General features: G+C 39.6%; 1 protein-coding gene across 2 annotated transcripts in view; it reads right to left on the bottom strand.

Moving 5' to 3' along the window:
* dync1h1 (dynein, cytoplasmic 1, heavy chain 1) overlaps positions 1–25,741 on the bottom strand; it is a 102,682-nt gene that overhangs the window by 38,695 nt on the left and 38,246 nt on the right. For both annotated transcript variants that reach the window (XM_068038924.1, XM_068038925.1), the window contains exons 24-48: positions 25,176–25,341; positions 24,821–25,009; positions 24,375–24,566; positions 23,720–24,002; positions 22,951–23,051; positions 22,394–22,553; positions 18,785–19,028; positions 18,461–18,644; positions 17,801–18,013; positions 17,451–17,689; positions 16,771–16,927; positions 16,434–16,661; positions 15,744–15,974; positions 15,491–15,631; positions 10,748–10,981; positions 10,381–10,587; positions 10,168–10,289; positions 8,927–9,092; positions 7,969–8,132; positions 7,724–7,853; positions 6,242–6,375; positions 4,317–4,431; positions 4,052–4,213; positions 2,997–3,211; positions 1,823–2,027 (exon numbers count right to left, since the gene is read on the bottom strand). In XM_068038924.1, the coding sequence (XP_067895025.1) occupies positions 1,823–2,027; positions 2,997–3,211; positions 4,052–4,213; positions 4,317–4,431; positions 6,242–6,375; positions 7,724–7,853; positions 7,969–8,132; positions 8,927–9,092; positions 10,168–10,289; positions 10,381–10,587; positions 10,748–10,981; positions 15,491–15,631; positions 15,744–15,974; positions 16,434–16,661; positions 16,771–16,927; positions 17,451–17,689; positions 17,801–18,013; positions 18,461–18,644; positions 18,785–19,028; positions 22,394–22,553; positions 22,951–23,051; positions 23,720–24,002; positions 24,375–24,566; positions 24,821–25,009; positions 25,176–25,341 (4,582 nt within the window). The remainder of the gene's footprint in view (positions 1–1,822; positions 2,028–2,996; positions 3,212–4,051; positions 4,214–4,316; positions 4,432–6,241; positions 6,376–7,723; positions 7,854–7,968; positions 8,133–8,926; positions 9,093–10,167; positions 10,290–10,380; positions 10,588–10,747; positions 10,982–15,490; positions 15,632–15,743; positions 15,975–16,433; positions 16,662–16,770; positions 16,928–17,450; positions 17,690–17,800; positions 18,014–18,460; positions 18,645–18,784; positions 19,029–22,393; positions 22,554–22,950; positions 23,052–23,719; positions 24,003–24,374; positions 24,567–24,820; positions 25,010–25,175; positions 25,342–25,741) is intronic.

Raw genomic sequence — 25,741 nt, forward strand, 5'->3', positions numbered from 1 at the left:
AGAACTGCTAACGTTGTACTTCTGTCTAAAAAGGGAGCGAGGGATAGACCAAATAATTACAGGTCAGTCAGTCTAACCTCAGTAGTGGGTAAATTATTGGAATCTATTCTGAGAGACAGGATAAACTGTCACTTAGAAAGGCATAGGTTAATCAAGAATAGTCAGCATAGATTTGTTAAGGGAAGATCTTGTTTGACCACCTTAATCAAATTTTTTTTTTTGAAGTGACAAGGAAGCTAGATGAGGGTAGTGCAATTTAAGTGGTCTGCATGTATTTTAGCAAGGCTTTTGTCAAGATCCCACATGACAGATTGGTTAGAAAAATAAAATCCCATTGGATCCAGGGAAATGCAGCAAGCTGGATACAAAATTGGCTCAGTGGCAGGAAACAAAGGGTAATTGTTGACGGGTGTGTTTGCGACTGGAGGGTTGTTTCCAATGGCATTCCACAGGGCTCAGTACAGGGTCCCCTGTTTTTTGTGGTATATATTGATGATTTGGACGTAAATGTAGGGGGCATGATCAAGAAGTTTGCAGACAACACAAAGATTGGCCATGTGACAGATAGCGAGGAAGATAGCTGTAGGCTGCAGGAAGATATTGATGGTCTGGTCAGATGGGCGGAAAAGTGGCAAATGGAATTCAACCTGGGAGAAGTGTGAGGTGATGCATTTGGGGAGGTCAAACAAGACAAAGGAATACACAATTAATGGGAAAATACTGAGAAGAGGGATTTTGGAGTGAATGTCCACAGATCCCTGAAGGCAGTAGGACAAATCGATAAGGTGGTTAAGGCGGCATATGGAAACCTTTCCTTTATTAGCTGAGGTATAGCATATAAGACCAGGGAGGTTATGCTGGAACTGTATAACTCATTGGTTAGGCCACAATTTGAGTACTGTGTGCAGTTCTCGTCACCTCATTACAGAAGGGATGTAATTGCACTAGATGGGACACAGGAGATTTACGAGGATGTTGCCAGGACTGACAAAATGCAGCTATGAGGAAAGAATGGATAGGCTGGGGTTGTTCTCCTTGGAACAGAGAAGGCTGAGGGGAGATCTGATTGAAATGTACAAAATTTTGAGGGGCCTGGATAGAGTGGAGGTGAAGAGCCTATCCACCTGGTCAGTGACTAGGGGGCATAGATTTAAAGTGATTGGTAGAAAAATTAGAAGGGGAGATGAGGAAAAACATTTTCACCCAGAGGACGGTGGGGGTCTGGAACTCACTGCCTGAAAGGGTAGTTGAGGCAGAAACCCACAGCTCATTCAAAAGGAGTGTGGATATGCACCTCAAGTGCCACAATCAGCAGAGCTACAGACTGAATGCTGGAAGATGGGATTAGAATGAGTGGATTGTTTTTTGGCCGGCACAGACACAATGGGTCAAGTGGCCTCTTTCTGTGCCTTAACCTTTATGATTCTATAACCTCATATCCTGGAGATTTAGAAAAAATTGTTCATCTAAAAAATTGTTTGAACTTGATTTTTAAAAACATGCTAAAAAATTTTAAAGCTAATTATGAGTGTGTAGCAAAAAGAGTTTGATTTTATTAACCATCCTAACCAAAATGCACCAAAAAAAGTTTTCAGATTGCCAGAGGTCAGATGACTAGTTCTGTTGACTTCAGATCAAAGATAAAGCCCATTTACTGCTGAAATCTTCATCCAAAGAGACATGAACTATTTCACACTTTAAAAAAAACTTCCAAACACCTGCTTAAATGTTTAAAGTATGATTTCACTCATAAGAGTACCTTTTTCACATTTAAAAAAGGAAATCAATATTGTTCTGGATATCATTTGCATGCAGTACTCACCTGATGCAATGTCAGATGAACAAAAACACAACTGTTAACAATAGCCTCTCTGTGGGATGGTGGTTGAGGAAGCTTATCATATGCAATTGGCATATAGTCAGGGACAATGTAACTGGGTTTTTCGAGGTCCATTTTGCTGGTGAACTCTTTGCCAACTTGATACAAGGCTTCAGTGGACCAATCTCCAAACCAATTCAAGACACACCTATGGGGATTAAAAAAAAGTTGCATGACAAAAAAATTACATTAATGATGGGTTTCAAACATTCTAATATGCTCAATTAATTCAAACATAAAGCTGTTTATAACTATTGAACCAAATAAAGACAACACAATTAATATGAAGTTGTGCTAACTGAATCACAGCTTAGATAGCTTTTGTTCAGAATACTTTTTCAAATCAAAAAAGGGAAAATGGACGAAGAACCCCAAACCACAGCACCGCCACATCCACGTTTACCTGTCATGCGTTCCCAAAGACCAAATACTTATAACCTTTTTACCATTAATGAGCCAAGAGTGCTGGGATGGCTGCTTCCCGATTGGTGGATTTTGACCAGTCATGGAGTAATAGTGCTCTGGGCCCAGGAACTTTAAAGAATATAAATCCAAAGCTGCTGTAGCTGCTTTTGTGTACAGCACCAACAGCTTTGTGAGCCCATCTGAAGGGACACTTTGGGCCACATCTTGGTTGCTTTAAGACAAATAATTCATTATGCGCTTTTCTTTCAGAAGGGTTTGGTTCAGCATTTTGGGCATTGGCTTGACTTCTACTCAGTTTAATGAAGCTTACCCAACTGCACAACAAGCAGCATGTGTTAGAAATGAAAGATACCACACATGCAAATAAATTTGCTCTAAAAGGTGGTTTAATCAGGGGAAGATGTAAGCAGGAAAATTATTAATTGGAAAGTGATCAGTATATACCGCAGTTTGGTCAACAGGTGGTATCTGTTTTACAAGTATTGATTCTCCTTCCCAGAGCTCAAAAGTAAATACAAATGCTCAGTAGCAGCTAATTTAGTTATTTTAGAACTCGAGGGCTGACATACAGGACTGAACACCAACTGATGTCTCTTATAAATGCATTTCCTCAAAAAATAAAATCAGACTGATACCTGAAACATAATACAACTAGAATTGAAAGGTAAATACACCTTAAAAATCTGTTTACCTATTGAAAAGAGCTGGAGAAGTTGCAGCTCTATCCTTCAAACCTTCAGATGATGGATTCATGGTGAATACAACATGCAAGTTGCGAATAACCTGACCGGTGAACCACTTGTACAGTTCTTCATGAGTGTCGAGCATTAAACCTTCCTTCTGAGCACCTTCTTTGCACTGGGTCATTAAGGTCGCATATTCATCCCCTTCAAATAGCCCAGGCACCTATTCAATAGGAAGTAACAGATTAATATGTTTGATTTGGCTGAGTTTAAGTATTCCATCACTCCAAGTGTAAGCTCAGTAAATCTGAAGCTTTTCAAGGTTTGCCTCATTTTGATTTATCCTCAGTGTTCTGCTGAAAGGCATCAACTTGAAACGTTAACACGGTTTCTCCCTCTACAGATGCTGCTGGACCAGAGTATTTCTTACATTTCTTGTTTTTACCTTCAGCATTTCTGCTGAGTCAGGTGTCAGCACAAACTCAGGCTAACCAAGTTTGAGAGCAACCCAATGTGTAAGAATCGTTTATTAATTATTTAGAGATACAGCACTGAAACAGGCCCTTTGGCCCGAGTCTGTGCCGACCATCGAACACCCATTTATACTAATCCTACATTAATCCCATTACCCTCTCACATCCCCACCTTCCCTCAATTCCCCTACCACCTACCTATACTAGGGGCAATTTATAATGGCCAATTTACGTATCAACCCACAAGTCTTTGGCTGTGGGAGGAAACCGGAGTACCCAGCGAAAACCCACGCGGTCACAGGGAGAACTTGCAAACTCCGCACAGGCAGTACCCAGAATCGAACCTGGGTCACTGGAACTGTGAGGCTGCGGTGCTAACTACTGCGCCATCCAGTTTGTTTGAATGGACACACTTTGAAAAAAGTCATTTTGTTCATGGCTGGAATATATCACATGGTCGCAGTATTCTGCAAAGTTTAGTGTTAGCTGTTTTTACAATAAAAACAATTTTATCTATACACTTAATGCTTTGGCAGGTCATTAGTTTGCAAGAATGGTTCATATTTGCAGTTAACATTTCAAATATTTACCTCCCCATTGGCCAACAACGTGTTCATGCGTTCCAAGAAACTGGAATCCAATACATTGGACTCGTCCATAATGAAAGCAATCTTCTCATTTTTGCAGCCTGAGCGCCTCAACACTGTTCTCAGATCTTCATCAAAATCCTCACCAGTATACTTCCTATGAACCTACACACACCAATATTTTAGCATTTTACTTGCAGAAATTGAACTTGTTAAAGAAAAAGCTCCCCAGTTTCTGACTGCTGGAACAGGAAAAATTAGCACTAACCTTTATCTGATAAACACTAAGGCCATTCATCCAGGCAACAAAACGAGAGAGTGTCGTTTTTCCTGCACCACTAACTCCAATAAGCAGCAAATGTCCTTGCGGTTGCCGGAATATCCTAAAAAAAAATTAGTTACATGAAGCTGATTATTTTAAAAGTATTTTCTTATACTGAAATTCTAAATTTTAGGAACTACTCAAGTATAAATCAAAACTGCAAGTTACAATTTGTTTTTGAACAGTACAAAGAGAAATGGGTCACCAAATCCTACCCATGTTAGGTTATAAACAGAAAGGATCACAATCCTTTCAGAAGTTTTAAGCAATCTGTGCAGCTGCTCTTACTTTTTCATCCAACCAGACACCAAATCTGATTTCTTATTAGCCCAACAACTCTGCTACGCCAATGCCACAGCATTTTAAGTAGGTTTCACACTACAAATTTGATTGCTGCCCCCATCAGACCTTATTTCCATAGCTTGCTCTCAACATGAACTTCAGTCCCAGACAGAAATCTCCTCTATCTATTCCCTCCCTCCATGCTATTGGTCTAGGCCTCTAGATTACAAGTCCAGGAGCACAGCCACTGTTGCCCTCACCACTTCTTTGTGTGAATATCAATTCTGGCCTTTGGTGCATCCCTGATATCCATCACCCCATTACTGGCAGCCGTACCTTCAGCTATCTAGGCTCCAAACTTGAATTCCTCCACTAAGCCTCTCTACTTCTCTCCCCTCCTTTAAGATGCTCCTTAAAAGCTACCTTTAAAATGTATTAAAATCTCCCAAGAAGCTTTACAGGAGTGTTATCAGACAAAATTTGCCACCAAGCCACATAAGGAGATTTTAGGACAGGTGAACAAAAGCTTGGTCAAAGACTTAGGTTTTATGGAGCAACTTAATAGGAGGTGAGAGGTGGAGAGGTCTAGGGAGAAAATTTCAGAGTTTAAGGGGTAGACAGCTGGAGGCATGGACAAAGGAAACCAGAAAGCACAAGAGGCCAGAATTGATGGAATGCAGAATTCTTGGAGGAGGTTACAGAGATAGGGAGGGACAAAGGCCATGAAGGGATTCAAACACAAGGATCAAAATTTTAAAATTGAGCCTTTGCTGGAATGGGAGCCAAGGTTGATCAGCAAGCAGGTGTATGGGACTTGGTGCGAGTCAGGATATGTACAAAGTTTTGCATGAGCTCAAGTTTACAGAGGATGGAAGATGGGAGAGACTGGCCAGAAGGACTTTGGAATAGTCGAGCCAGAAGTAATAGATTGGATGAGGATTTCAGCTTTAAATGGGCTCAATCGGGGCAGGAGACCAGTGATATTAGAGGTATAAGTAGGTGGTCTTGGTAATGGAAAGGATATGGAGTCGGAAGCTTAGTTCAGGATCAATTAGCTTAGCAAATAACTGAGGGCAAAAGAAGCTAACTGGCTGATAGGATGGTGGAATGGGGAAAAAGTTGCTTATGGAACTCAAGGTCAGTAAAATGCAAGATGGCACATTTTGGTTAAATAATTATGCTTTGAATGGGGAAAGGCTGGATCACGTGGAAGAGGGTTTTGGAGGTTGAGGCTCAGCTTTCTCTTGCCTTCTGCTCTAAATCACTTACATTTAATCTTATATACACATGACCCCTCTTTCCTGGCCCCATAACTACTGAAAACAGTTTGCTTCTGAAAGCTACTCTATACCACCCCTTCATAATTTTAAAATTTATATTACTCTGTAATCTGCACTGTTCTAATGAATCGAAGTTGGACCTCTCCATTACCTCAAAATTTTTCCTATAGTAGAGACCAAATGTAATATTTCATGAATACAAATAAATTCAAATGACATTAATTTATGTCTGTGTATATCAATTTTTATTAATCTATGGGGTTTACTGAAAGTGAAAGCTTACATGGACTTTTGTGCATAATTACATACCTGTCAATTCTCAGCACATGATCCAATACTTCATTAAACAGTACCAAGGGGACATCTAGCTCCTCCTCATAGAAAACTTTGAGCCTGGCTTTGACATAGTCTCTTAGCTCTTCTTGATCCACAGGTATATAATCCTAAAAATAAAGCAGACAAAGGACTTGGAGAAAGACAGATCAGATTGGTCAATATATAATTCAACACATTGTGGGATGGAAGGGTTCCATTTGTGGCCCACATACCACTTCTGGGCCAATTACAAGGTTATAATATCAGAAAAGCCTTCATTTAAATGGAGGGGCAGATTAATAACTGGAAGGATTTAAATCAGTAAGAGGGGAGAAACACTCTGGACCCTCAATCAGATGGCGACAAGATGATACAGCAGGGAAGGCAATTAATGATAAAAAATGTACATATAGGAAATCCAAGAGCATGGAAATAAAATACCCGCCTTGGAAATGATTGCAAACAGAGCCAAAAAGATATGAGAGCTCCCTCAGCTGAAGGAGGACAAGGAGTGGGAAATGGGACCAAGTGTGCTTTAGGAAAATTTACAAAGGACAGGAAGAAAAGTGGTATCTTATGGTCTAGAAAGATTTACATGCTCTTCGGAGGAATGAACGGGGATTTGACAAGTCTTTATGGGCAGATTTGGCGACTAGAAATAAGGGAAAGAAAGTTAGTTGCAGGCCACCACAAAATAAAATATAGGTGGATGCACTGCTATGGAAGTGCAAACACCTCAGTTTATAAATACAGGGTTTTTTTTTTTAAATTTCCCAGACACAAGACTAAAGACTTACAATTGGGACAATTTGTATGCATGCAGGAATTTACTGAAATTAATCAGGAAACTTTTTGAAAGTCTGACCACTTTTCCCACAAGGGAGAAGTCAGCAGAAATTGGATGGAACTCAAATGATTTCCAGGACGAAGATAAAAATAGAATCCAGGAAAGTTCCTCTGGAAAGCACTGGATTCAACAACTAAGGAACATAGGTTAAGACTAAAGGTGTGTGAAAAAAAAAGTCAAATGAAAATGAAGAATTTTTGCAGCAGTTTTTCAGTAAGCGGGTGTAAAAATGTTAAATAGACTACCAGTAGGGGCAGTGAACAAAAATAACTATGGTGAGCTTTAAAACCAAGAGGACTTACTGAAAATGAATTATTTTATTGAGGATGCAGGGCCCTCAGTTCCAAAATCACAAAGGGATCTGAGTGGTGTTTTGGAAGGGTAAACCAGAAGGACTAAAACATTGCTGAGTTACTACTAAATAGAAAATTATGAGCTGCTTTATGTTAACTTGTTACAAATTTAAACCAAAGGCATTAGATTTAAGATAAATTGATAATTAACGATACACAAATAATGTTTAGTACACAAGATAAAAAGTCTAATTGAAAATTAATTGAGCACTTCAAGACCAACTTATGACAATTTACATTTTTTTTTAATACAAAAGTGTTTCAGCCATCTCATACCTTGGATAGCCAGTTGCTATACAAAATGGGTTTGGTCAAAGCTTTGTCTTTGTCAATATTAGGGAAATGCTTGAGAGCCACCACATCAATGTTCTCATCCGTCCATTGTCTTTCCTCATCATCTACAAGTCTAAAAATGAAAGCAGTGGAATATGAATTCTGTATTCACGCATTTTAACTTGGTTCGGTGTGAACAGTTGAAATAGCAACAATACTGCCAAAGAATGAACATAAACAATACAAACCTATCTTGGAACAAACGCAGAGCCTCATGAGCCCAGATCCTAATCAAACCTTCAACTGCCAGCGTTTCCAATGGTCTCAAAGCTTCAAAGATTCCTCTCACCCAACGTGTCATTTCACGAGGGGAGTAAATGTAATGCGGCTGTATGTCTTGGGTGAAACGCTCCTGTGAAATAATGCAGTATGCGTTATTGAACAAAGTTCAGTTTTTAGATCAAAATTTTGAACTGCTTTTAATTGAGGTGGTTATCAGGCTGTTTTAAAGGACCTGCATTACAACAGTGACTACACTTCAAAAAAAAATACTTCATCGGCTGTAAAGTGCTTTGAGACGTCTGGTGGTCATGAAATGCCCTATATAAATGCAAGTCTTCCTTTTTTAAAACTTGCACAAAAAATATAGAATACATTGTACCCTTTCAGAGATTTAAAGAGGGTTTAATGCTTAAACATACATATTATGCATCATATTGGAGGCGAGTGCTTATCAGAAATTTACAAGAAAATCCAGAATGAAAAGGACCATCTGTCCATCAAGTCAGTTCCATGCAAAATCCAGGTAAAATTATTCTATCATACACTTCCTTTCCATAGCATCTCCAGATCCCCCATTTTAGGGAGCACCAAGTTCCTTCCCTGACCACCTCTGGAAAAAAAAATATCAAGCAGCGTTGATTCATCTATCCCACTCAACAGATACTGATTCAGCTTCTTGTTTTGTTAAAGTCGCCAACTCAACCGAATCAACTACCTTCTCTGGGAATGTTTCCATTATTCTGCAATGCAGCACCAAGTTCCCCCCACCCCCCACAAGCTTGAGAATTTTGTTCTTGTATACTTTAGCCCCATCACCATAACCAAGGTAATGAAATTTCTCTCATCTAAATCTTAACATTAATTTGAAAACTTGTACTATTTTTATCTCAGGCTTCAATGCTCCAGATCACAAACATAATCTACCTGTGACATAATGTAGAATTCCACCATAGCTGCAGTAAGGGGGTCTGCATATGTCCGCAAGGATGGAATGAGTCTAAGCATAGCACGGTTGAAAGTTCCGTAAATCTGAGTGAGAGATGCTGGTCCTGGATAGTCCACATACACAACAGGTACATGACGTAGGAACCTATGAAGACAGAAGTAAAAGATTTTACAGAACATTTCCAACCATCACTTCCAGGTTTAACAGTACAAATCTAACAACTTCCAACACAGTCAATCAACACTTCATTGTACTTCCAACCAAACGAAAGCTAAACTGTTGCATCCCAATGAGCAAAAAACTAATTCAGGAAATTTATGGATACAACGGGCCAGATTTTCAAAAGGCCGCAGAGTCGGGTGCCGGAACGGACACGATTTGAAGATTGCAGTCCTGGAAGTCATTTCAGGGACAGTATACTATCTTCAAAGTCAGGGCATGGGGGAGGAAACAGGGAAGCTGCTCGACTTCAATTAAGGGCCCATTAAGCTCCTCTAGGAGCACATTAGTGCACAGCTGTCGGGTTTACTGCGGGATAAAGGGAATTTTTTTTTTTTAATGTTTAAAATTTGTCAGGAGTCCAGGTACCCTGCGTGGCGACTTGCGCCGTACCTTTGTTTTGGCCGTTTTGCCTCTATTTCATTTTATATTTGGTGTTGTCCCTCCAAGGAGCTGCCCGCTCTCCTTGGCTAGGCAGTGACAGGCCCCATTATGGCTGCCACTTGCCTTTGCCTCTGGCGGTAGGTAGGTAGTTCCCGCCTCCTAGAGGTAATTGGGTGCCAAGCTCGCCTCCTATCCAAATCAGAAGTTAGCATTTAAAAATAGCATTGCATGAGGTAGGATCGGGACCCAGAAATGATCTGGGCGGCAGGTTCCTGACCAGACTGTAAATAAAGCCCAAAGTCTTTACTATGCATTAGAAAAAAGGTCTGAATATCTTGTACAGAAACAAAAGTAAAAATGTTTGACAAAAATTAAATATTGAAAAAGGACAGTTTGAGATCATTTTAATTTAGAATGGATTTCAACTGACATTTGTCTTGTCAACAGTTTTAAATATATTTTGTTGGCTGAAAACTGAAAATTAAAGTTCTTAATCTTCACCCTTTCAATAGTTACTTTAATTTTTGTCTAGCTTTTACTCAAGCCATTCTGCACCAGTTTAATTAATTCAAAATCTTAATCTTCAGTACACAATGTGAAACAGCAGAGTTATTACCTGTGTGAAAGTGGCTTTCTTCCTGGATCAGTAGATGGATTGCAAGCTCCAACAAATTGGATTCTTTCCAATTTAACCCATGTCTGGTCTGAAGTACGGAAGAAACCTCCATGTTCTACCATCTGGAACAAAAAGAGGACTCATAATGATTATGCTTCAATCGATGCCCCGACAGCTTTAACTCAACTATCTGCCAGACCTTCTCTTACTTACCTGCCTAATAAAGGATATAACCCTTTGAGTACCATATTTGTCCATGTCTGGAAGATTAATTTCATCACAGAAGAGCACAAGCCATTTCCCAAGCTGCACAGGTGCTAACACAACTCCATTTGGTGTCCGACGGTATTCACAGTAGTGATCAAATGTTTTCAGAACTAACTCAGGCGTGGTTGCACTGGAGAAGTTCAGACCCACAACCTAATAAAATGGAGACAAACATTGCTAGAATGGCTTCAAGCTTATATTAATCATATTAACAAAAACTAGAAAGGAAAATGGATAGTCCAGAAATAACTGTTACAGCTGCCACATAAATACTAAAGCTACAAAGGCAATTTAAAAGATGACAATTTCTTACCTCCATATCTGGTAGAGCTCTTAGTGCACTGAATAGGGTCATAGTCTTGCCAGAACCAGGTGGGCCACATAAAACTAGTGGTTTATGCTCAGCCAGCCATGTGTATAGAAGGGCTTCATGACGGACTGTATCCAAGGTTGGTACAACAACATCTGGGGCAGCAACTTTGTGAGTCTCAACTTCAATCTGTGGTACCTTTGACTGCCAAGGAACCCACTCTCCAGTAATGGATACCTAAATATTTTTTAAAAATGTTGCTAAACCAAGTTAATTACTTTCAATTTGAATCTGCTCAAGCAATTTATAGCGACTGAATAACTTTGACAAAGAGATCAATTTATGATTAAACTGCTGCACAAATTGAGTCACATTTATACTATCTGCTCCATCAAAATAATTCTGACATTCACGACTAGAATCCAAAGGTATGATTAAATTAATTACAAGTATATATCAAACATGCTGTAGTGTGGACTGTTAGGACATGGTTTGTGCCTATGAACCCCGTGAAGTTATTATTCTTATTGGTGTTATTACATATAGGTGCCAAGTGGAGGCCACTTGTCTTTCCACGTGAGGGTGAATAAAGAAAGGGGAAAATCACAATTCCCATTCCAGTTTTAGAACTGCATCAGTGGAGACCTGATTGTCTTAGTGTTCAATACAGTAAGTTGGAGAGGAAGAGATTAAGAGAATGTGGGCTCACATGAGTTATGTACCTCACTATCTGGGACTGTTCATGGGATCAGCACACGATGAGTTAAATCAGCGTTCAATGCTGCTGAACAAGGATGTTTTGTGAAGCAGACCTAGTTGAAGGAAGGGCATGCATCCATGTCTTGAGGGTCTTGATGTTGTTTTAGTCACTGCTTATATGATTTAATAAAATGATTGAAGAGCTTAAGTGGACCATATAACCATGGTAACAATCATTGGCAAAATTGAGGACATAACCGTATCTTCTTGGCTCTATGTATATCTGAGAGTCTTTTGATGTATTGCAATTTAGTGTTAGTAGGTATGGAATGTAGAGATCAAAAGTAGAATTGGTACAAGTGTTTTGAGTAAACCACTATACTGTAGTCATGCTGGAATTGTGAAGTGTGATACCCGAGTTCTTATGGTGAATTGTGAACTCAATAATCATAAAAATCAGTGGAATGGCGTGGTATGATTTGCTTGAGTATTCACATTCTACTGCGTAACATGAGCTCATTAAGGATAATGATCTGATTCCGTGGTTGTTATAACTGAGGTCTGTGTTTGATGCAACAAAACAAAATAGGATAGGCAAGCAGTCCAACAGAGTTAAGGAAAAAGGAGGAAATTACAAAATCAGCATACTTTGCAAGATTCAACTACCACATACTAATTTTGACCCACACCGTCCCACTACCATGGGTGGAACATCTACAAACACTGCTTCTGAGACCATAAATGGGTTAGATGATTTCATCCCTTCCAATTCTCATGAAAAGGTCTCATCCTGGGTATTTTTAGTTCTTTGGCTGGGGAAGGCATCACTAACCCTGCAAATAATCAAAAAATACCACTCCAAATTGCACCAGGTCTGAAACAAAAAAAAAGGTCTAAACTAGGATCTTTGTATGAGATATCCAGAATTTATTCTGAACCACCTTACAGACAACAGCATGGAACCCTCTACAAGCTGGGTCAAAAAGAGGCCACTGCAGAAAGTAGAGCAAGCTCAAACTCTTAAATACTTAATTGAACTGAGTCTGTTATCTATTTGTGCTTGTGGCCGTAAAACTTTCATTAATGGCTCAATGCTAATAACCACTCAGGTCAGAACGTCCAAGGTCTCTGGTCTGTCCGATGTTAGTGGAATCAACATGGGGAAGGGTGGGGGGAGCACAGAGACAGAGGGATAATGAAGGGGAGCCAGGAGTTTTTATCTCAATATTTTCGAGGAGGAAAATAAAAGATAATAGGCAGCACTGGGGCAAAAACACTGACTGATTTCTTGGAGATACATAAAGAAGAAATGTTTAAGATAGATTAGCCAGAGGACCACCCATGCCAAGTTTGAAAAAAGGTGGATTGTCCAGTAACACATACAGTCTAATAGCTTACTGTGCAGATACAAAGGCTTGCACAAGTATTAGTTTACATGAAAAAAAACTAACTTGCATGAATATATAGGTTCAAAGGAATTGGACGCAAGTTTTCACAAACAAATTCAAACTCCAAGCAGGAACAGGTAACACTTGCAGGTATTTTGCATAATCTGTGACAAGATGGGTGTCACAACAGTTACCCATCAGACATTACTGAATAGCAGTCGTGTATGTTCAGAATGTAGGTTCATAGTCCATGATACAGAATCAAACTCAAGGCATCCCACTTTAGATCAATACTGCAATTCTAGCCAAGTAGGAAATACAAAACAATTTTAAAAAGGAAAGCGATGTTAACGGATTGCAAAATGTTCAGCACGATTCGTGATTCCTCAGATACTGAAGCAGCCCATATTCATATGCAGCAAGACCTGGACAACATCCAGGCTTGCGCTGATGTGTGGCACGAATGTTACTTGCCACTTAAGTGCCTAACAATGACTGTCTCAAACAAGAGAGAATCTAACCATCTCCCCCTGATGTTCAATGGCATTACCGTCGCTGAATCACCCACTAACATCCTGGGGATTACCACTGACCAGAAACTTAACTGGACCAGCCACATAAATGCTGTGGCTACAAGAGCAGATCAGAGGATGGGAATTCTGTAGCAAGTAACTCACCTACCATCTCCCCAATGCCTGTCCACCATCTACAAGGCACAAGTCAGGAGCGTGATGGAATACTCTCCACTTGCATGGATGGGTGCAGCTCCAACACCACTCAAGAAGCTCGACACCATTCAGGACGAAACAGCCTACTTGACTGCCACCCATCCACCACTTTAAACATTCACTCCCTCCACCACTGACACACAGTGGCAGCAGTGAGTACCATCTACAAGATGCAATACAGCAACTCACCAAGGTTCCTTCGACAGCGCCTTCCAAACCCACGACCTCCACCATCTAGAACCACAATGGCTGCAGATGCACGGGAACACCACCTGCAAGTTCTCCTCTAAGCCACACACCATCCTAACTTGGAACTATATCACCATTCCTTCACTGCCGCTGGGTCAATATCCTGGAACTCCTAACAGCACTGTTGACGTATCCACACCCTTAGGACTGCAGCGGTTCAAGGCGGCAGCTCACCACCATCTTCAAGGGCAATTAGGGATGGGCAATAAATGCAGGCCTAGCCAGCAATGCCCACATCCCAGAAAAAAAGCCCCACAAATTACTAAGGACATTTTAAAGAACAATTCTTTCTCTCTTCTTCCCCTCTCCATATGCTAGCACTAGAAATATCCAGTTATATGCTAGTAGGGACTGTTGATAATAGGACAAGGGAAAGGAGGAGCATGGGGAGAAGAAGCTACATAGTTGTGTGGCTGTTATGGAGCCAAACTCAAGAGACATTGTCACAGTTCTTGCTTATTCATTTCCTCCCTCTCCTCCTGAGTAGATGCTCCTAAGTTATTTGCAATGAATAATGAGCAAATCTGTACAGTTATTCAGTAGATTCTAGAAATTAAGAGGGGTTGATAAGGGTAGTAGTTGATGTGTATATAAACTTTCAATAGGGATTTGACAAAGTGCCACATAATAGACTTGTTGCAAAATTAAAACCCATGGGATCAAAGGATCAGTGACAGCAGGAACACAAAATTGGCTAAGGAACAGAAAACAGTAGTGGTGAACAGTTATTTTCCAGACTTGGGGGAAAGTGTAAAGTGGTTTTCCCTGCAGAGGTCATTATTAGGATCACAGCTCTTTTTGATATATAATGACCTGACTTGGGTAAACAGGGCATAATTTCAAAGTTTGCAGATGACTCAAAACTTGAAATGTAGTAAACAATGAGATTATTAACAGACTTCAGGAAGATATAGACTGATGAAATGAACAGATGAAATTCAACAGAAGTGATTCTATTTGATAGGAAGAACGAGAAAAGGCAATATAAACTAAATGGTACAACTTTAAAGGGGATGCAGGAACAGAAACAGAAACAACTGGGAGTGGATGTACACAAATCTTTGAAGGTGGCAGGACAAGTTGAGAAGGATGTTAAAAAAGCTTATGGGAATTTTATTTTAAATTCAGCAAGTTGTTGTGGTCTTGAATGATGGAAGCGGATTCAATAAGAACTTTCAAAAGGGAATTGGACAAATACTTGAAAGGAATAAAATTAGAGGCTATAGGGAAAGAGCACAGGCTCTGCCAAAAGAACTGGCACAGAACAATGGACTGAATAGTCTATGATTCAATCATTTGTTTTGTGGGAAGTTACTCATTTACATTCTGCTGCCTGCAGACCAGTGCCAATTTAGGTTAATTCAGTAAGTATCATGCATATTAACTATTCTATCAATCCCTACCTAACAGCACTATGGGTGCATATGTACCCAGTGACTCCAGTGGTTCAAGGCAGTGGCTCACCACCACCTAAGGGCAATTAGGGATGGGCATGCTGGCTTTGTCAGCGACGCCCAAATCCTATGAATGCAAAAATCTACTGAATCAAGCATTTATAGCTGAAGTTTTGAATATAGATGCATGACAAAGATCAATAAGCACTAGATGTTCAGAACAGAATACAACATATTCCAAAATGGGCAAACAATTTGTATTAGATCGGCAAATTATACATTTCCTACCTCAAAGTCAATGATAGGCATGTTAGGTGTGCTGGGTAGTGGAATGGTGGTAATTCTTCTGATGTATTCACCAAGTTCTGCTCTCATCTTCAACCGCGCATCACCCGAAAGTGACCACAGAATGGCATAAATTAGGTATTTCTAATCAAGGAAAAAAAATACCGCGAACATTTAAAAAGGTTATGTGACGTGGTACATTGGCTCATTTCATGTATAAGATGAGACAAATAAATCTAAGACTAGCAAGTCATACCTGGATGTAGCGTTCCAACTGATCACTCGGCATTGGGAAGTCAGGATGGTTAGCATTATACAATGCAATGTTTCGACAACCTTGGTGCATCATGGAGAAGAGGGAACCAAGACATCGTAATCTGGTAAAATCCATAATGTGTTCCATCTTAGCAGCGTGTTCTACTGCTTTGATAATCAGGCCATTTGAAGTGAAGAATGGCTGCAAAACAGTTGCTGCATCTCTCTGTATCTGTAATAAAAGGTTTACAGCGTACCATGAAGTTTTTGCACAAGATTTCTACAATATTTTAAAGTAATTAATTTAAAATTGGAAAAGTTATTGGGTGGAAAGTAAAATACATTTGCAGATACCGACGACTAAAATCACATCTTAAAATAATCCTAGAAGAGATAATCAAAGTAGTTCATATATAAAAAGTATAAAAACAGGTTTGCAAGAAATCTACTGGTGGGAAAATTATTCAGTAGGGAGAGGTACAGCACCATTTACCTTTTATTTCAATACATCACCACTTACAACTTCAACAGTCATCCAAATGATCTGGCTCCGATTTGAAAAGATTCAGCTTCTGCCAAATTGATTCAGGAGATGCACATATAAAAGTGATCTTTCTGCTCTGGTTTCAAACTGAAGCAAATTACATAAACTTTCTTGTGCAGAAAATTGACTGATAAATTAGTTTGGTACCTGAAGCATCGGGGAAGCGGCTTCTTGTTCCTCATCCTCTTTGCCCTTGCGTCTACGCTGGGCTTCATCCTCTCCTTCATCCAGAGGAATACTACGCAGTCTAGCCAAGAAGTTATTGAAGATCATATCAGTACTGAGAACATCCTCACTAAACCATACCATTCCACATCTGGATACAGTAGCCAGTGTAGCATATTTCAAGTCTTGGACCTCAAACATAATTCGCACCTATTGAAAGGAAAAGAAGTATATACTTTAGGACTTCATTACTTTTTTTTTGGGGAGCATAAAATCTGTTCAACACAATTCTGTATTAATCCTTTGCAAAAATTCTTACATTTGGTGGAAGGCTGAGACGCTCTCCATTGGGCAGGGTAAGCAATTTGTTATCATCCAAAACAGAATTCAAGTTTTCTACCCATTCAGGATCCACATCACCATCAAAGATAATCCACTGGCGTTTCTGCAGCTCACCTCGCACATTGTCAATAATCCTAAAAACCATAAATATAATTTACATAGAATGCAAAACATTAACTACCTTGAAGCATACATTTTGAACTCCAAGTACACACTTATAATTTAATGCTGATTTTTTTTTTAAATAAATGGAATACAAAATTCTGGGTTCCAATGGATGGTTGAGCAAGTTTACCTAGACTGTAGTTGAGCCACATGGACCAGGAAGGTCTGAGGTCTGTTCCCCACCCGAGTGAGTGGATTGCAGCTCAACAGCCATGAGTTAGGATGGAAGACAGGCCACCTAGGGCTGACCTTTGGTGCAAGTGTGAATGTGTGAAATTAGGTGAAGGAAAGATCAAGCTTGGCCACCTTGCCACTGCTGTTGAATAGCCTACTGACATTCACTGTTAAGCCTCAGGTGTAAAAAATGGCCAGCTAGGCAACCAGCGCCTTGGAATCATATTGAGAAGTCAAAATCTTCAGGAAGAGAAAAGGGAGAGGGGAGAAAAATTGAAGAAAACAAAAATTCCCATTACTGCCACATAATCAACTTACTTTCTAAGAACATGTGTGAACAATCCATCAGTCCATTCTCTGGTGTTTGGGTCTAATGTTCCATATAAATGGTCCTTGCTGATAGCTTTTGGATCAATGATGTGAGCAACTCCTTCGACTCCCTCTAGCCGTTCAAGTGCCTTTAGTAAAACACGCCAGGCCATACTTTTTCCACTGCCTGATGGTCCCACCATCATCAAACCATGGTTTATCTGAGATATCTGATATAGCTGAAGCACCTAAGGTAGAACATGTAATTAAAGTTACTATGCAGTTGAATAGACAAAATCTTAAATGCTGCAGAAAGCACCTCCATAAAATCTAGAAAGGGATGAAAATTCAGAACTCACCTTTTCAATCCACATTCCACCAACATCTTCACCATCACCATAGGTAAGGTACATTTCTAGACAAACCTTCTTCAATTCATCACGCAGTTTAGTCATTGCTCCACGGTGGTACTGTACTCCAGGGAATACATCAGATAAAAGGCTAAAAAGCAGTGGGATGTCTTCTGCAACTAGTTTGGGAACCATCGTCTCACAAACACTCTGGATCAGAATCTGTGGATGGATTGATCAACTCGACTCGAATTACTCAACATAAAAATGGTTTCACAAGTTTTAATAACATTTAAAGTCGGGGGGGAGGGAAGTGTTCAGTTGATGGGGAGGTGAGAAATGCTTATTTTTAAGTTGTGCTTGACTACAGATTCTACACAGAGAACATAAGAGTACAATAACTAAAGTTGCAAGATGTCTAAGAAACATTAAGTTAATTTAACCCATTTAGCCTCACTAAATATTGAGAGATAAATGAAAATATTTATAACATGGGCTTAAGGACAAAAATAACTGAAAAATATTTACAACAGTTATGATTAGGACAGCATAGCAAAGAAATACACTTCTGTCTTATACATGTATTTTTCTATTATATACACAGTTCAACATGTAATTTGAAAAGATGTATGGAATTGTAACCTTTCCAGACACTGGTGAACAACTAACCTCTTGCTCAGGCAAGTTCTCTGCAATTTCTGCCTCATCAACATCTTCACCACGTTCTCCCTTCTCTTTCTTTATCTTCTGAATCCTCTCCCGCTTCACGTTACCCGCACTTACTAGCACACTTTTCAGGGCTCGCAGACCAAAATCATAGTGGCTCTGAGAGGACAGCTGCTCATCACAAAGCCTTGAAAAAGCAATTTTTGAAAAACTTCAATGTATTGCCAGTTGTGCAACTAAAACATTAACAAACATGCAAGTTTTACAATTGCTCTTATGCCAAAAGTAGTAAATTAAAATGAGCTATAGTCAAGTTATAATGCTTACTTGAAGAATGGAACAATTTTGTTTGCAAGTGTTTCAGCAGTACGGAACCCTTGTGAATACAACATAACCTGTGCAATAAGTTGGCGATCAGGTTTTGTCATTGCCAAACTACGGAAGAGTTTTTTCAAGTTATCCGGTAGGTTGGAGCGACCAGCATAGCCTGGATTCATAGTAATGAAAATAGCCATATCTGCCCTGACTTTCACTTGTTTGTTCAGCAGCTCACATGTGATTGTAGGAGAACCTGAAAGAAAATTAACAGAGCTGAAGCTGCAAGTCTGATGCTTCACATAACAGGACTGGGCCAGTCAGGATATCGAGTCTGTTCTGTCATTCCAACAGATGATGTCTGAACTGTTCCTCAACTCAGTTGCCCGTCTGTTTTTGATCTATATCCCTCAACACCCTTGCCCAACAAAATCTACAGATCTCAATCTTCAACATTTCAACTGATCCAGCATCCATAACCTTTTGAGGGTGAGGGCTTGTAAAAGATTTTCACTAGCCTTTACAATAAAGTGCTTTGTGATTTCACTTATAAACAGCTTAGGTGAAATTTTATGATGCCCACTCATCCTAGATTCTACCACCAGAAAAAAAGATGCTCTGCATCTACCTCATCAAATCAATTTCTCATTTTAAACACCCCGCATCCTTTTAAATTCAAGGGAATACAAACCAAGTTTTTGAAACCTGTCCTCTTAATTCAACCTTTTAAGCCCTAGTTTGATACTAGTGAATATGCACTTTACCTCTTCCAAAGTCAATATATCTTTCCTGAGGTTGGGTGCTGAATAAGTACCCCAGATTAGAATCTGACCACGGCTGTATACAACTGAAGCATCACTTCCTCACTTTGATATTCTAACTCCTTAATCCTAACATTCCATTTGCCTTTTTGATTGTTTTTAAAAAATCTGTGCACTAGAATCATAGAATCTTACAACACAGGAGGCCATTCAGCCAGTCATGCCTATGTCGAGCTGAAAGAGCTATCCAATTAATCCCATTCCCTAGCTTTTTCCCCATAACCAGCGCATGAGTCCTTTCAAATACATGTCCAATTGCTCTTTGAAAGTTACAATGGAATCTGCATCCACCACACATCCAGGCAGTGCATTCCAGATTTTAAACAATCCTCTGCAAAGAAATTTCTTATTTCCCCTCTAGTTCCTTCACAAATTTTAAATCTATGACCTCCAGTTACCAACCCACTTGCCAGAATAGTAGCTTCCTACTTGCTCCATCAAAACTACCCATAATTTTGGAATACCTCCATTAGCTCTCCCCTTAATTTTCTCTGCTCAGAGAACAATCCCAGCTTCTCCAACCTCTACACACGGCAACTTCCTCATTCCTGGTAGCATTCTGGTAAACCTCCTCTGTACCCTGCCCAGGGCATTGATCTCCTTCCCAACAGGTAGTTTCCAGAAACGTACACAATACTCCAACTGAGGCCTAAACAGTAACTGTTTAGCATGACTGCCATGTTTTTGTATTCAATTCCCGTATTACTAAGCCAAGTGTCCCATATTATTTAACTATTAACTTGCCCTGTCACTTTTGAAAACATGCACCTCCATGACTCTATGCTCTTGTATGACCCTCAACATAATAGCATTTAGACCATATTGCCTCTCCATGTTGTCTCTCCCAAAGTGCTTCACTTCACACTTATCCACATAACATTGCATCTACCATGCGACTGCGCATTTCACCAGTCTACATCCTCCTAAGGTCTGCTACTATCCCATACACTAATTATGTTGTATTGTTCTGTATTATCTGTAAACTTCAAACTGTACCCCCAATAATCAAGACCAGGTCATTCATACTTAAGTTAAATAATTAGCTCTTAGTAATTTTTTTTTTTACATGTACATCCAAATCCCTTTAAAACTCCAGCTCTTAGTCCTTCACCTTAAGAAAATATTCCAATTTGCTTATCTCTAATTCAAAGTGGATGTTCTACCTCCCCATACTGGACTCTACTATTTTCTTTTGCAACTTCCTGCTCCCATGTACATAATTTACACCTAAGCTATTAGGTAGAAAATAATCAGTTACAAGATTACATTATCTGGCTTTACATCATCCTTCCAGTCAATGCAACACCCCACCTCATCTTCAACCACCGTTCCTCTCCCAAAGTTCTCAAATGTGCCAACCCCAACTCTATCTAACCTCCTTGTTAAAACCCCTAAAACCTAGCTTTTGCCCCTCTCACAGCAGAGAGTCTTGGCTAAAGGTATAATCGCAACCTCTAACTACAATGCTTTATTGCTTCTTTACTATTGTACAATGTTTGATATGATCAACCATGCCATCCTACCTCACTACCCAGAGGTGTTCTCCAGCAAATATTTCTCCTTCTGCAGTCACTTTCAGATCCTCCAAAGTTCTATTCCTAGTGTACTTCTCTTACTCATCTACAGGCTGCTCTTTTCAATGTCTTCTGCAGACACATGGTCAGCTTCCACAAAGCTGCTAATGGAACAAAGGTCTAACCCTCCACCACTGCCTGTAATCACCTCTGTAGTCTGACTGGTGGTTTAAAATCAAGAAGTGGATGTGCCACAGTTGTCTTGGAACAGTGGGGAAAAATATAGGCCAATTTTTTCAGTTCTTGTCCTAACCTATGCTGCCTCGCTTCTAATGTCATTCCTCCCTGGTCACTCTAGACTGAGCCACACCTTCCAGATTAATTCAGACTGTGCAAAATATTAGCAACCTGTTGAATCTACAGCTGACCTTCAAACCCCACATCTCATCAGCTGCTGATTTCCTCCTCCATCTTTACTTAAGGCCCACAGCTGCTGAGACCCTTATCCATACTTTTGGCACATTTAGACTCAATTTCTCCAAGGTCCTCCTATCCTTCATCCTACTTAAGCAAGTCAGTCATAACCCAAGCCTGCCAAATATGCACTGTCCTGCACTGAGTTTCACTTGTTTATCAACCTCACTGAACTACACTGGCTCCCTATCTCAACACGCAATGTAAAAATGATCTTCCAATCCCTCCACAGCCTTGCCCTCTCTCAGTAAAGTCCTCCAACCTTAGATACTCTTTTACCTTTCAATTCCACGACCATGGAATCTTGTGCATCTGCTCCTCCCTTTATTCAATTATTGACAGCAAAGCCTTCAACTGCCCTGGCCCCATTCTTTAGAACTCTCTCCCCAAGTCACAACCTCACTTTTCCTTTTGCCACTTTTGAAAACTTGTTAAAATCCATCTATTCAACTTAACTTTGCTTCCTCTCCCAACTCTCCCACCAGGGCTTGGCATAAATTCCTTTAGTTTTATTTTTCTCCCTTCTCTGTAAAATATCTTAGGGTGTTTTCTCCTATATAAATGCAAAGGAGTTGGTCTTCATTCTAGGTTTTGCTGTATACTTTTAAACAAAATCCATGGATGCAGAATCAAGTGAAGACTGTGTACTTCAATGCTGAAAACCTTTTAAACTAATAGCAAACATGACTGCTGCAAACTGTAAAAGGAAACCTTAAAAGTAAAGTTGTTGCCCTGTAGAAATTTAATAAAGTTTAATATCTAGAAAGATGACCAATAAAGCACTAAATCAAACGATGCATAATGTTACATACTTCGGTCACGGCTGGGATTGGAGTGCTCACGGAGTGCCTCCTGGATGCACTGTATTTGCTGGGATACAGCAGAGAGCATACGTTCTTCAAGGCGATTGAATTCATCGAAACAACCCCAGGCTCCCACCTGGCACAGACCCACGAATATACGACCCATGGCCTGAATTAATAAAAAAACCTCTTTTTAAAAAAAGTACTGCAAGCAGTTTATAAATTTTACGTAAAGCACCAAAGACTTTAGAGGCAAGTGAGATCAGCAATAAGGCGCAAGTTTTAAATGATTTTCCCACTTCTCAGCAAAATATAAATCAAGTAACTGGAGGGGTTACATTGGTATAAACTCTCTCACTTCAGGTTCTCTTTTTATAAACCTTGTTTTAAGCTACAAGAGTTAACAATACCATAACAATTAGCATATTAAAATTACAATTCATATCACAACTGCTCAATGCATAGCCAATATCCCACAGTACTGAAAAAGTATTCCAAAAATAGTTTTAAGCAAGCTCAATAAAACACAGGAGAGATTGGCACCATATTAAAATCAGTTACAGCACCTGGAAATCAAAGGTCTCATCACAGTTAAAGACTAGAACAAAGCGTCCAAGCTGGTGTCCAAGCGCCTTGACAGATTCAGTTTTACCAGTACCAGCAGGGCCTAATGTGGAACAAAGATGGGAATTTAAAAAATTAAACATGAAATACACAAGCCATCAAGGTAACTTTTGATAGTGAAGTGACATTTCACTTTCTAACAGATGCCGTTTATAAAAATCACTAGTTAACAAATGGTATAATTGTGGAATATGCTTTTCTATGGTCATCTGAAATATTCATGCTACACCAGTGGGAATAGACAAAAATGTGGCCAATATTTTAAGGTCTTTCTATTTGGCCAATTTTATTACTTCCTTCTCTTGATATTGACCCCTGCTGAGGTACAGTTCCATGGAAAAACTGTGTCAGCTACCAGAATTGACCTTTCATGCGTCAGCCTATTTAACTGTGGAAAGCACTGCAGTCAAGCTTAATTCTGTCTCCATCAGATGTACACAGATATAGTTTTGCAGGAGGGGTCACCAGACAAAGATAAGGAGCACTCATTTTCTTCTTCCAAGTAGAAAGGAGAGTCTCTGTCCCCACCCTGCCACTGCCGACCCTGCCCCCAGTTGTTAAAAGTCCAGAAGTCAAATGAGGGATCTTCAGACTGTTTCATGATGGCTCCAGACATTAACATATTGGGAAAGGTCTTTTAATTCACGTTAGTCTAGCTAAACCAGAAGTATAAAATTTCTTCAGCTCTTGAACATATGTCCCACCACCTACCAAATGGAGACCCGCCAAGTCGAGCTTCCAAAGCCTGCGTCATAGTCAAGTAGCAACGGTCTGTGAGAGGTGTCTGTACAAGTTTATCTTGGACACCGAGGTACTCAAAACCATAGTTGAACTTGGCATTAGCCATTTGTATAGATAGCTGCTGTAACACATCAGTTTGCTTGGGATCAAAGTAGAATCGCATTTGACTAAGCCAGTCAAAAGATTTAGGTTGATCTACTTTGTTCTTGATCAACATTCGCGTTACATCTCTCTGGTGTACTAATTCAGTAATCTGCAACAAAAATATTTAGGGTTTACATTTTTGTTAAATCATATAATCAATCTAGTAAAAAGCTTTAGGAGGGATCAACTCTTCCATGCAGAGCTCTTTGTTAATCTCTTGTGCATGCTAAAACAGAAGATCTACTCAGAAAATCCACTCAAAATATAGGCACATAACATTTTCTAGTCAGATATTTGAGTTAGCTATTATGTATTCGCAAGTTAAACATAATTTCAAAACAAAACGTTAATTTGCTTTTGAAAAAGCACACCAAATTGAGAGAAATATTCCAAACCCATTAAGTTTCAGGTAGATCTCTAATTTAATATGAACGCTCTCCACCACCAACTTTCCCTCAAGGGATACAGGATGTTGACTCACCAGGTGCTCAAGTTTCCTCCTGCGAAGTGCTGGTTGTTCCATCAACACAGAATCTGCCAACACAGTCAAAGTAGCTTCCACGTTGACCAAGACTGGGGCAAGTGGGGACTGGCCACTGCTAGTACCATTATTCAGGGCATTTTCCACATTTTCAGACCATGATATCTGAGCTGAAAGGACAACAAGCTGGGCCTACATTTTGGGAGATAAATTTGAAGAAAACCTAGTTAAAAATAAGCGTACTTCTTTTTAAATGTACTGCAGCATGGACAAAGCAAAGTCTTCCAAGTTCTATTTCAGAAGCTTTTGCCAAGATTTTCAGTTTTGCATAGTGGAAGGGCTTCATGAAGAAAATACGTTGAGTATTGTACTACTGAGAAGTTGTATAGAAATGGTACACTGTTACTTCATTGCAAATTAGTCATTCTTTATTTCTGCATACACACCTGGTATTTATCAATCCAGGAAATGTAGTCTGCAGCATCAATCGAAGTACCTTGGCCAAATATTCCAACTTCAGTGACTGATTCGGCCAGCAACTTGGCCAGGGTGACCCTCATTTCTTTTTCCACCAAAGTCAACCACTCATTAATCTTAGGGTGCTCAGTGATTGAAACAGCAGTCTTGAAAAGCACCTGTCAGAAAAAACACAGCTCCTTGATGTTACTTTAAAAGACAATTAGATGCACTTCAACTTGATCTATATTGAGTATTCCTTATACCATATTTAAATAATCAATGTAATACATTAGTGAACTTCAGTTGACAAAGCAATAATTGTAAGTAAACATTTAAATATACCTCTTCTCCCTCACGCGATGCAATTCCCAAGACAACTGTAGCATCTTCATTGAGAATGATACTAGAAACACCAGCAAACATCTTCTTAAAGTGTTTCTGTAATTTAGCCACGTTTTTACTGTTGCCAATAATTTCCAGTAAGTCTTCATCGCCAACAAAATAGAACCTGAAGATCAGTACAAGTATATACTGTGTTCATTAAAGAATGCAAGACCATAAGAAATAGGAGTATTCGGCCCCTTGAGCCAGCTCTGCCATTCAATAAGATAGTGTTTGAACTTATACATCAACTCCACTTTGCTGCCCTGTTCCCATATCCGTTTATTCCCATAGTGCCTTGCTGAACTCACTCAGTCTTAAATATACTGAAAGACTAAGCATCAACAACCCTCTGGAGCAGATGATTCCTAAGTTCAAACCCTCAAAAGTAAATTTTCCTCATCTCAGTCCAAAATAGCCAAACCCTCATCGTGGAGACCATGACCCTAGATCTAGACACTCCAAACAGGGGAAACAGCATTTCAGCATATCCTGTCAAGCCCTCTCAGAAATTTATACTGTTTAAA

This window comes from Heterodontus francisci, chromosome 9 (genome assembly GCF_036365525.1).
Source record: "Heterodontus francisci isolate sHetFra1 chromosome 9, sHetFra1.hap1, whole genome shotgun sequence".
NCBI classification, from domain to species: domain Eukaryota; kingdom Metazoa; phylum Chordata; class Chondrichthyes; order Heterodontiformes; family Heterodontidae; genus Heterodontus; species Heterodontus francisci.